We start from the raw sequence: 13,334 nt of genomic DNA on the forward strand, positions 1-13,334 counted from the left end.
AGAAAGTATGCTATGCATATGTATTATTTGTTCCTATAAATGATAGTACTTGGAGGAAAATGAATGAGTATGAAATCATACATTCTGTAAAATAATTTAGATTCAGAAATACAAATGCTATCTGTTTTCTGTCATATGCTGAAACTAGGTTGAAGTGGGTGTTTGTGTGTTTGTGTCTGTGTGTGTGTGTGTGTGTTGAAACTAAAAATTGACCATGTTAAAACCCTACTTCTGAAGACAACACACACTAGCTACAGAATATAGGAAAATCAATTTCAAACTAATGGGGCATGTTTTCACTGGTACTATTAAAGCTACCCAGTAGTGAGGAAGTTTCTCAGTCAGTTTGAAATTGTAATTTCATATATATAAATATACGATTATAAAATATATAATATATAATATATACAACTATAATTATATATTATATAATCATATATATGGTCATATTTCATTGTATATTATAATATTTATGAAGGTCTCACAGAATAAATGAAATGAAAGGGGACCACAAGAGGAATGCAAACAAGCTATATGGAATGTGCAGATAAATGACAATTTGGGCTCCAGCAAGTTGGAGCAGATGGATGTAAGGAATACGAGTAAGGAAGCAAAGTTTTTATGAACATATTATACTAAAACTTGTTTCCTTTAAATACTAACTTGTAATTTTAAGCATTCAGATTTTTACACTCTTTCAGTTTTGAAGATTATAATTACATCATTTCTAATTTACTCCCTATAACCCTTGCTATATAGCACTCATTGAATGATTTAATTTCATTCAAATTAATGGCATGCAACATACAGAATAATAACTAGAGTTTCCCCTGAGAAAAGAAAGATGCATACATTTTTAACTATGTGTGTTTTTTCTTCATTTTTAAAAAAATTCTAATATTATAAACCTCTGAGAGACTGTAATATTGTAAACCAATTTATGTAATTATGAGCTCTGGGCATTCTATCTACAAGGTCATAAAAGAGTCAATAATTACTCCAGGCCATCAAAATTTCAATGTCAAAGTTCAAGTGCAGTTGGGCACTGAAGTGTATTCTCCACAGGTGGCTGATTTCATCAGGGAATTATTTCATTATTTATTTACATCAAGTCATCGAAAGGAACCAGAACCTTACATGGAACAAGACAAAGGAGTTACTTTCGATCTTGGTCATGACCCAGCAAAGAATAAGCTTAAATAAGTAAGTGCTGAAAGGGATGGATAATAGAGAAAGAGCCCTTGGAAATATTGATATCTCTTCATAAGAGAAAACTTGATGAGAATAAACTGGCCTATACATTTTCTGCTATGATGATTTGTTAATTTATGCTCTGTATTGTACTAAGGTGGGCTGGTATATAATTGAATTTTATTTCATTCCCCATGGATTGTGTTTGTCAAAGACATCTCAGACACCGAAGGCGAAAGTAAAGTCTCTTCTTTAAAGGCGTCTTACAATATTATTAATGTGAGAGGAAAAAAAGGAAGATGAATAACCACAGTATCATGTTTATTTCCTATAGTCATCCTATGAGTCCCTTAAAATTGTTTCATAAGAAATTGTTATTATGAAGATGAGGAAAAGTATCAAGATAGCAGCAGTAGTGCCTTGAACTAAAGGATTTTGAGCTCTGGACTCTGCCCTGCACATTCCATACAGCCTATTTCTCTTCATTTACCTAATAACCTCCACTTTGTCAATTAACAGTTTATTTTCTAGAAAACAAAAGGTACAGCCTTTATATCAGTTGTATACCAGAGAATTAAGCAAAAAAATGTAGTAATACATGCTTGAAGTAGTAAACCTAATTATTGACTTGGGACTTTTTTTCAGAAGGGTCTTGCTTAGTTATTCCCAATAATAACCTCATATTTGTTTTATTTCTTGTAAATTCGGGAGATTCATATTTTCCCCTTTGGGGATTCCTCATACCTCCACAAAAAGAAGGATAGTCATACAACACAGGCAAAAATAGTAACATAGTAATTCAAGGCAGACCTGCCCTGGCCTCCAGGATAGCCTTGAAACTCTCCATATCCCCCTCCATTCAAAAAATATCACACTGGATCATAACATAAAATCAGATGTTTATCTTATTCTACTCAGAAGGCTAGATAGTATTATAATACATGCTTGATGTTCCATCATAACCTCTAGAATTCAAGACTAATAAAAAACATGCTTCAGATGGGCTAAGAAAAAATGCCAACATGTAATCCCTGTAAGTATATATACAAGTAAGATTGTACAGGTTGAGCAGATTACACTTATAAATTTAGAAATGAGACATACAAAGAGAGACAGAGACAGAAACATAGAGACAGAGAGAGAGACAAAGACAGAGACAGAGAGAGCAGAGGTTATGAATTTGAAAAGGAACAAGAAGGGGTATATGAGAGGGCATGTAAGGGAAAGGTGGAGTTAGATGATGAAATTACATTATAATCTCAAAACCTAAAGAAAATGAAAGAGTATTAATCTAAAAATCTTTATTTTCATATACTTAACAAATAACTTTGAAGATACAATACATGTACTGCTGTCTAGTTCACATCCTGTAAGCACTGTTGATAAATTCTATTTTATACTGTTCTTAAAGGCAATAACTAAGCAAAAACATTTTGCAATTGAAAAATGAAAAACTTTATTCCACCAAAGGAAGAAATAATTTAATTTTGGATTTATTTATTTTTGTTTATTATTTCTATAATGCTTGGAAAGCTGTTAGTATCTTTGAGACTTGATGTATTTATATGTGACAATTTCTAGTAAGTACAATTGCATTGAACAGCAAGAGAAAATGGGAAAATCAATAGTGTGACTAGGTATTGGCAAAATATCTATATATTATTAATAATAATAAGGTGAGATTAAACTTCATAAAATTCAAATAAAATACCCTGCAACATAAAATATTTTTTCTATTTATGTGACACCACCTTCCCTTATATATGAGTATTATTTAATAAATTGAAAACAATGATTATATCTTTTTCCTTTTGATTTCCCCATAGCTTATACTATGGTTAACACAAAAGATGTTTCAAAAACTACAGGTCAACATTAAATAGACCCTTAATTGTCTTACAAACTTTGGTTATAATCAATGTGACTTCAAAACATTAAGCGCTTCTTTTCTGTACTTTCATCTCCTAAAAATATCCACATAGGAATAGAAGCATTATCATTGAAGATTCAAAGTTCATGACATAGATTTTGACAGTCATACGAAATTTTAAAAGGCAGAGAAAAATGGGCATGTGAACTTTAGAACGTGGTCTAAGGCATGTTTTAGAACATCTTATCAGCCTGAGCACTAATTCCTTTAAAAATCATGTCCATCAAAACTCTTATTTCCTACTTATGGGGCAAAATACTTCAGTCAATATAAAAATAAGTATAAAGGTTCCTTAAATAACTAATAATAGATTTATCACATAATTCAACTATAGCACTAACAGATATTTACCCAAAGCACTCCAAATCATGACATCACAGAGACACATATCAGTTTTGATTACTATTCACAATAGGTAAGTTATGGAAGCAGCCTAAGAACCCAGCAGAGGAATGGAGAAAGGAAATCTGGTATGTGTATGATTAAGTTTTTCAGCTATAACATAACAAAATTGTGTTATTTGCAAGAAAATAATTATAACTAGAAATTATATTAAGCAAATTATGCCAGTCTCAGAAAATATAATTTTTTCAATAAAAAAATTAAGGCATGTTCAGTCTTACCAGTAATTAAAAACATTTATAATTACTTGCATTTGTCACTCCTAGATTTTATATAAGTGTTTAAAATCAAGTGCATGCATATTATATGAAATCAGTAGTGAAACTATATAAAGATAAAAGAAAACAAACAAGGGTGGGCTCTTAAGGGGAAATGGGTGAAATGTGTTCAATATACAGTGTATACTCACACCAAATGTCTTAGGTGTCACAAAATCTTGTACAGTGATATCTACAATGATATTTTAAGTTGATATTGTCATGCTGATAGAATTCTCAAAGTAAGATACACACACTGATGATATTTTCCTAACTTTAGGGACTACCCAGCCATATTGTGCAGATGGTCAATATTCTTTAGTACAAACACATGGAGATAGACAGATAAAATAAACATTGATCCCCATATAGTACAAGTTCAATTACTTGGGACTAAACTACTTACATCCTTACTTCTATGGATCATCACTATCTGTTCTTCTGAAGTAAAGTAGAAATATTCCTCATGAAAGATGGAATTTCTTTTTTTTTAAGATTTATTTATTTTATGTCTATGTGTACACTGTAGTTATCTTCAGACACACCAGAAGAGGGCATCAGATCTCATTACAGATGGTTGTAAGCAACCATGTGGTTGCTGGGAATTGAACTCAGGACCCCTTGAAGAGCAATCAATGTTCTTAACTGCTGAGCCACCTCTCCAGCCCGAAAGATGGAATTTCTTAGTGAATTACCAAGGCACAATTATTACTAAATAGATTTTAGGTATATCATCTACATAAAATAAGATATGTAAGTGACAATTATTGAGATTTTGAGGAGTAACAAATGTTTGTAATATTGGAATCAAACAACTATCATTGGTTGTATTATATTAAAAGAGAGTCTCAAGAACTTTTTATTGAAAATTTTATTTTCATACACTTTACAATTGTCATTCCCCATCTCCTCTCAGATCCTTCCAATCTACCCACCCACCCAACTCTACATGCTTTCTCTCTCTTTAGAATGTTAACATGCTAACAGTGAATCAACAACAAAATAAAACAAAAACAGAATAGAAAGAAAGAAAAGAAAGAAGGAAGGAAAGAAGGAAGGAAGGAAGAAAGGAAGGAAAAGAAAGATACATATAAAAACAGTAAATCAGAAACCAATATACAGGCAAATGCTCAATAAAACAAAAAATAAAAAATAAAATTTCTGAAAGGAGGGTAAGGAGAATGCTCAGTGTATAAGTATACAGCTTGAGAACCTGAGTTTGAACACTCAAGACCAGTGAAAACTGGTAAAAATGGTAGACCGTCTCTGTAACTGCAGTACCGGGGATAGGGGTAGAAACAAGAAAATTTCAGGTAATTGCTATAAAAGTTGTTGTTGCTGTTTTAATCTTGTTTAACTAATTAATTCATTTACTTTACATCCCGATCTTAGATCTTAGCTTCCCCTTCCTCCTGTCCTCACAGAGCCTCCCTCTTACCTCATCTTCTCACCGTACTCCCAACATCCCTTTCTCCTCAGAAAAGTCTCAATAAAATGAAGGCTTCACATGGGTGTCAACCAACCTTAGCCTGTCAAAGTTGTAGTAGGACTAGGTGCATCTTCTCCTACTGTGGCTCTGCAGGGCAGCCCAGTTAGGGGAAAGGGGCCCATAAATGGGCAACAGAGTCAGATACAGCTACTGCTCATGAAGACCAAGCTGCACAGTTGTTACCTATGTGCCAAGGGCCTAAGCCTTGCTGTATATTAATTCTATTTTGTTTAGGTATGACCCTTGTTTCCCAGATCTCTCCAAGACGTTTTCTTAAAAGATGATTGATTTTGTCAAAGGTTTTTTATGTGGGTTTTTTCCTCTCAGTTTCTTTATAGGATGGAATATACATATGATTTTTCATATGTCATACTAGGCCTGCATGTCTGGTATTAAGTCTACTTGATTATGGTGGATGATATCTTTGATGTGTTCTTGAATTCAATTTGCAAATATTTTATTGAATATTTTTGCATCGATGTTTATAAGGGAGATTGATCTGTAATTCTCTTTTATGGTTGAGTCTATGTGTGGTTTAGGTATCAGGATGACTCTGGCTTCATAAAATGAACATGCCAGTGTTCCTTCTATTTCTATCTTGTAAAATCATTTGATTAATTTTGGTATTAGTTCTTCTTTGAAAATCTGCCTAAATTCTGCACTAAAACTATCTGGCCACAGTCTTTTTTGGTTCAGAGATTTTTAATGACTACTTCTATTTTCTTAGGGATTATAGGCCTATTTAAAATGTTTAACTGATCTTGATTTAATGTTGGTAAGTGAGCCTGTCAAGAAAATAATCAAAATCATTCACATTTTCCAATTTTGTGGATTACATTTTTTATTGGTTACTTTATTTATTTATATTTCAAATGCTATTCTCTTTCCCAGTTTCCCCTCTGGAAACCCAATATCCCTTCCTCCCTCCCTCTACTTCTTTGAGGATGCTCATCCATCCACCCACTCCTGACTACTGCCATGACATTCCCCTATACTGGGGCATTGAGCTTCTCCTCCCATTGATGCCCAAAAAAGCCATCTGCTCCTACATATGCAGCTGGAGCCATGGGTGCCTCCATGTGTACTCTTTAGTTGGTGGTTTTGTCCCTGGGAGCACTGGGGAGTCTGGTTGGTTGATACTGTTGTTCTTCCTCTGGGGTTGCAAACACCTTCAGCTCCTTCAGTCCTTTCTCTAACTCCTCTACTGGGGACCCTGTGCTCAATCCAATGGTTGGCTGTGAAAATCTGCCTCTGTATCTTCCATGTACTGACAGAGCTTCTCAGAAGACAGCAATATCAGACTCCTGTCAGCAAGCACTTCTTGGCATTTTCAATAGTGTCTGGGTTTGGTGTCTGTATATGAGATGGATTTCCCAAGTGGGGAAGTCTCTGGATGGCCTTTACTTCAGTCTCTGCTCCACACTTTGTCTCTGTTTCTTCCCGTGAGTATTTTGTTCCCACTTCTAAGAAGTTTCTGAAGCATCCACATGTTGGACTTCCTTCTTCTTGAGCTTCATGTAGTTTAGGAAATGTATATTGGGTATTGAAAGCTTTTAGTCTAATATCCACTTATCAATGAGTGCATATCATGTGTGTTCTTTTGTGACTTTGTTACCTCACTAAGGATGATATTTTTCTAATTTCATCCATTTACATAAGAATGTCATGAATTCATTGTTTTTAATAGCTGAGTAGTACTCCATTGTGTAAACATACCACATTTTCTGTGTTCATTCCTCTGTTGAAGAACATCTGGGTTCTTTCCAGCTTCTGGCTATTATAAATAAGGTTGTTGTGAAAATAATAGCACATGTGTCCTTAATACATGTTGGAGCATCTTCTGTGTAGGTATATGCCCAGGAGTGGTATAGCGGAAAAATGGCTATCTTAATGCAATCTACAGATTCAATGCAATCTCCATCAAAATTTTAATCCAATTCTTCATAGAATTAGAAAGAGCAATTTGAAAATTCATTTAGAATAAAAAAAACTCAGAATAGTGAAAACTATTCTCCACAACATAAGAACTTCTGGTGTAATCACCATCCCTGACCTCAAGCTGTATTGCAGAGCAATAGTGATAAAACCTGCATAGTATTGATACAGAGACAGGCAAGTAGATCAATGGAATAGAATTGAAGACCCAGAAATTAACCCACACACCTATGGTCACTTGATCTTTGACAAAGGAGCTAAAACCATCCAGTGGAAAAAACACAGCATTTTCAACAAATGGTGATGGTTCAACTGGTGTTCAGCCTGTCAAAGAATGCAAATCAATTCATTCTTATCTCCTTGTACAAAGCTCAAGTCCAAGTGGATCAAGGACCTCCACATAAAACCAGATACACTGAAAGTAATAAAAAAGAACACTTGGGCACAGGGGGAAATTTTCTGAACAGAACACCAATGGCTTATGCTCTAAGATCAAGAATTGACAAATGGGACCACATAAAATTGCAAAGTTTCTGTAAAGCAAAGGACACTGGCAATAGGACAAAATGGCAATCAACAGATTGGGAAAAGATCTTTACCAATCCTATATCTGATAGAGGGTTAATATCAAATATATACAAAGAACTCAAAAAGTTAGACTCCAGAGAACCAAATAACCCTATTTTTAAAAAAAGTGGGGTACAGAGCTATGTTGAGGGAATATTTTTAAAATGAATCTACCCCTTCAAACTCCCTTTTCCACCAGGTTCTTGTGCCAGTACCATCCAGCCTCAACACTAAGTTCTGTCTGGTTCTTGTTATTTTCTCCTAGCAAGCTGCCACATCTCTCTCACATGCAGCTCTTTACACACCCCCACAATTATTCATCTAGCTAGCACCTAGTACCCAGTAATTAATGCATGACTCTAAAGGTTTTAATATCCAATCATGTTTATAAAATAAGATGACAATTTACAAGATGCTAATACAATAATTTCAGAACCAAATAATAAACACAATATTTTAACCTGATTAACCTATTTTGTAAAAACCTTTGCTTGGTTGTTTAACCACGTGGGGTTTGACTTCTCATTAGTGCTAAACAAAGAATTCTCAACTGCGGTATATTGAATGACCAAGAAGCACTTAAAGAAATGTTCAACATCCTTAGTCATCAGGGAAGTGCAAATCAAAACAACCCTGAGATTCCACCTCACACCAGTCAGAATGGCTAAGATCAAAAACTCAGGTGACAGAAGATGCTGGCAAGGATGTGGAGAAAGAGGAGCACTCCTTCATTGCTGATGGGATTGCAAGCTGACACAACCATTCTTGAAATCAGTCTGGCAATTCCTCAGAAAATTGGACATAGTACTACCTGAGCACCCAGCTATACCACTCGTAAGCATATACCCAAAGGATTACATATCATTGAAGTAAGACATATTCTTTGAATTTTCCCTATGTTGGATGTTATGTCCCTGTTCTCATTTCTGATTTTGTTCATTTGGTTTTTTTTTCTCTCTAACTTTTGGTTAGTTTGGCTAAGGGTTTGTCTATATTGGCAATTTTCTCAAAGAACCAGCTTGGGTTTTTTGTTTTGTTTTGTTTTGTTTTTTTCTTTGTTTGTTTGTTTGTTTGGTCTTTTGATTTTTTTGTAGTGTTCTCTTTTTATCAGTTATTTTATTTATTTACTTTTCAAATGTTATCCCCTTCCCAGTTTCCCCTCCACAGCCCCCCTATCCCGTTTCCACTCCCCACTGATTTTATGAGGGGGCTCAAACACCTACCCACTCCTGAGTCACCTCTCTAGCATTCCCCTGTACTTGAGCATCAATCCTCCACAGGACGAAGGGTCTCCCCTCCAATTGATGCCAGATAAGGCATATATGCAGCTGTTATATATGCAGCTTGAGCCATGGGTCCCTCCATGTGTACACTTTGATTTAGTCCCTGGGAGCTCTGGGGATCAGGTTAATATTGTTGTTCTTCCTATGGGGTTGCAAACCCCTTCAGTAACTTCACTCCTTCCACTAACTCCTTCATCAGGGTTCCATTCTCTTTGTTTCTAATTTATTGATTTCAGTCAAGATTTTAATTTTTGGTGCCATCTACTCCTCTTAAGTATTTTTGCTTCTTTTTTTTAGAGCTTATATGTGTGCTGTCAAGTCACTAGTATGAGATTCCCACTAATTTCTTCTTTTTCCAATAATTTCGATTTTTTTTATTCACCTTAGAACCTGATCACTTCTCCCGCTCCCTCCTCTCCTCCAATTCCAATACTGACAAATTCTTTTCTCCATTGCTCCCTCTCCTCCTCAGAGAAAGGGAGGCATGCCTTATGTACCACTTCCCCCTGGGATATCTAGTGACAGCAGGACTAGAGAATCCTCTCCCACTGAGACCCAACCAGGCAGTCCAGGTAGGGGGGAAGGGGAATCAATGGCAGGGATAGAGACATAAATAGTTCACATTCCACTTGTAAAGGGACCCACATGAAGACTAAGCTGCACATTTGCTACAAATATCTAGGACCAGCTTCTGTATGTTCTCTGGTTGGTGTCCTAGGCTATGTAAGCCCACATGGCTCCAGTTTATTTGACTCTGTAGGTCTTCTTGTGGTATCCTTGACTCCTCTAGCTTATTCACTTCTATCCCCAACACTTTAACAAGACTCCTGAGCCCCACATGTTTGGCTGTGGGTCTCTGCATCTGGCTCCATCTGCTACTGGATGAAACCTTTCAGGAGACAGTTATACTAAGTTACTGTCTTAAAGCATAGCAGAGTATCACAAATAGTGTCAGGGGTTGGCTCTCTAATATGAGATGGGTCTCAAGTTGGGGTAGTTCCCTCAGTCACTGCTCCAGCTTTATCCCTGCACATCTTGTAGGCAAGACAAATTTTGAAATGAAGGGTTTTTGAGTGAATTGATGTCCTGCCCCCAAATCTGGAAGTCCTTCTTGGTTACAAGTGGTGGCTACATCAGTCTCTATATCTCCCTCTAGTAGGAATCTCACTTAGGGTCATCTCCCTCATCTTCCTGTATCCTCCATCATCCTAGGTCTTCAGCTAGCCACAAGAGATGCATCCCACCAATTTCCATTCTCTCTGCTAGCCAACTCCTCTGCCCTATCTCCCCACACCTGATCATAATCCTAATTCCCCTTTTTATCCCCTCTCCTACCCAGGCCCCTCACTCTATTCATCTCTGGTGGATAGATTTAGATTCCTCTTCTGAGTGAGATTCATGCATTCTTTCTTGGGATTACCTCATTACCTGATTTCTTTAGGTCTGTAGATTGTAACATTGTTGACACTACACTGTATGGCTAATGTCCACTTATAAGTGAATATACAACATATGTATCTTTCTGGCTCTTGAATACCTCGCTCAGGAAGATATCCTGAGTTCCATCCATTTACCTGCAAAATCATGTTGTTTAACTAGATGTCTGCATGTAAAATAATACAAATAGATCTATTATTATTATTATTATTATTATCATTATTATTATTTGGAGGGTGTGGAAGGTAATAGATACAGATCTAATTTCATTCTTCTGCATGTGGACATCCAGTCTTTGCAGCACCATTTGTCACTTTTTTATTATTAGATATTTTCTTTATTTACATGTGATATGATTTCTCCTTTCCCAGTTTCCCCTCCAAAAAAACAAACAAACAAAAAGCTCTCCCCATGCTTGCCACCCCATCCTCTCCCACTTATTGGCCCTGGCATTCCCTACATTGGGGCATAGAACCTTCACAGGGCCAAGGGCCTCTCCTCCCATTTATGATCTACTTTGCAATCCTCTACTATAAACATGCTAAACATGTGTCCCACCGTGTATAGTCCTTGGTTGGTGGTTGAGTCCATGGGAGCTCTGAGGGTACTAGTTAGTTCATATTGTTGTTCATCCTAAGGGTCTGCAAACCCTTCAGCTCCTTTGGTCCTTTATCTAACTCCTTCACTGGGGACACTGTACTCAGTTCAATGGATGGTTGTGAGCCTCTACATCTGTGTTAGTCAGGTACTGTCAGAGCCTCTCAGGAGATAGTTATATTGGGGTGGCTTGTCCTTCCTTCAGTCTCTGCTCCATAGTTAGTCTCTGCAACTCCTTCTGTGGGTATTTTGTTCCTCCTTTTAAGAAGGAATGAAATGTCCACATTTTGGTCTTCCTTCTTCTTGAGTTTCTTGTGGTTTGTGGATTGTTCTTCCAGTATTCCGAACTTCTGGGCTAATAACCACATATCAGAGAGTGCATACCATGTGTGTTCTTTTGTAATTGGGTTACCTCACTCAGGATGGTATTCTCCAGATCCATCCATGTCCCTAAGAATTTCATGAGTTCATTGTTTTTAATAGCTGAGTAGTACTCCATTGTGTAGATGTACCACAATTTCTGTATCCATTTCTCTGTTGAGGAACATCTGGGTTGTTTCCAGGTTCTGGCTATTATAAATAAGGCTGCTATGAACATGGTGGAGCATGTGTCCTTATTACATGTTGGAACCTCTTCTGGGTATATGTCCAGGAGTGGTATAGCTAGGTCCTCGGGTAGAACTATGTCCAATTTCCGGAGGAACTGCCAAACTGATTTCCAGAGTGGTTGTATCAGGTTGCAATACCACCAGCAATGAAGGAGTATTCCTCTTTCTCCACAACCTCTCCAGCATCTGCTGTCACCTGAGGTTTTTATTCTAGCCAATCTGACTGGTGTGAGGTGAAATCTCAGGGTTGTTTTGATTTGCATTTCCCTGATGACTAAGGATGTTGAACATTTCTTTAAGTGCTTCTCAGGCATTCGGTATTCATCAGTTGCGAATTCTTTGTTTAGCTCTGTACCCCATTTTTAATAGGGTTATTTGGTTCTCTGGAGTCTAACTTCTTGAGTTCTTTGAACACATTGGATATTTGCCCTCTATCAGATATAGGATTGGTAAAGATCTTTTCCCAATTTGTTGGTTGCCGTTTTGTCCTATTGACAGTGTCTTTTGCCTTACAGAAGCTTTGCAACTTGATGAGGTCCCATTTGTCAATTATTGATCTTAGAACATAAGCTATTGGCGTCCTCTTCAGAAAAATTTCCCCTGTGCCTATTTGCTCAAGGTTCTTCCCACTTTTTTTTCTATTAGTTTCAATGTATCTGGTTTGATGTGGAGATCCCTGATCCACTTGGAATTGAGCTTTGTACAAGGAGATAGGAATAGCTAGATTTGCATTTTTCTACATGCTAACTGCCAGTTGACCCAGCACCGTCTGTTGAAAATGCTGTCTTTTTTTCCACTGTATGGTTTTAGCTCCTTTGTCAAAGATCAAGTGACCATAGGTGTGTGGGTTCATTTCTGGGTCTTCAGCTCTGTTCCATTGATCTACCTGCCTGTCACTGTACCAATACCATGTAGTTTTTATCACAATTTCTCTGTAGAACAGCTTAAGGTCCAGGATGGTGATTCCACCAGAAGTTCCTTTATTGTTGAGAATAGTTTTGGCTATCCTGGGTTTTTTGTTGTTCCAAATGAATTTGCAAATTGCTCTTTCTAAGTCTGTGAAGAATTGAGTTGGAATTTTGATGGGGATTGCATTGAATCTATAGATTGCCTTCGGTAAGATGGCCATTTTTACTATATTAATCCTGCCAATCCACAAGCAAGGGAGATCTTTCCATTTTCTGAGATCTTCTTCAATTTCCTTCTTAAGAGACTAGAAGTTCTTGTCAAACAGATCTTTTACTTGTTTAGTTAGAGTTACACCAAGGTATTTTATATTATTTGTAACTATTGTGAAGGGTGTTGTTTCACTAATTTCTTGCTCTGTTTATCCTTTGTGTAGAGGAAGGCCTCTGATTTGCTTGAGTTAATTTTATATCCAGCTACTTTGCTGACGTTGTTTATCAGGTTTAGGAGCTCTCTGGTGGAATTTTTGGGGTCACTTACGTATGCAATCATATCACCAGCAAATAGTGATAATTTGACTTCTTCCTTTCCAATTCGTATCCCTTTGATCTCCTTTTGTTGTCAAATTGCTCTGGCGAGAACATCAAGTACAATATTGAATAGATAGGGAGAGAATGTGCAGCCTTGTCTAGTCCCTGATTTTAGTGGGATTGCTTCAAGTTTCTCTCCATT

The 13,334-nt window shown here is 36.6% G+C and overlaps 1 protein-coding gene across 2 annotated transcripts in view; it reads left to right on the forward strand.

Annotated features, from left to right (window-relative positions):
* Positions 1-1,128: 1,128 nt before the first annotated feature.
* Positions 1,129-13,334, forward strand: part of LOC116072772 (olfactory receptor 7E24-like) — a 17,132-nt gene continuing 4,926 nt past the window's right edge. Inside the window, exon 1 of one of the 2 annotated variants that reach the window (XM_031344332.1) lies at positions 1,129-1,203. In XM_031344332.1, the coding sequence (XP_031200192.1) occupies positions 1,175-1,203 (29 nt within the window). In that variant the 5' untranslated portion in view covers positions 1,129-1,174. Of the gene's footprint in view, positions 1,204-10,998; positions 11,024-13,334 lie in introns of those variants that run through there. The other variant, XM_031344331.1, reaches the window with a different exon arrangement.

Source organism: Mastomys coucha, unplaced genomic scaffold (genome assembly GCF_008632895.1).
Source record: "Mastomys coucha isolate ucsf_1 unplaced genomic scaffold, UCSF_Mcou_1 pScaffold23, whole genome shotgun sequence".
NCBI classification, from domain to species: Eukaryota; Metazoa; Chordata; class Mammalia; order Rodentia; family Muridae; genus Mastomys; species Mastomys coucha.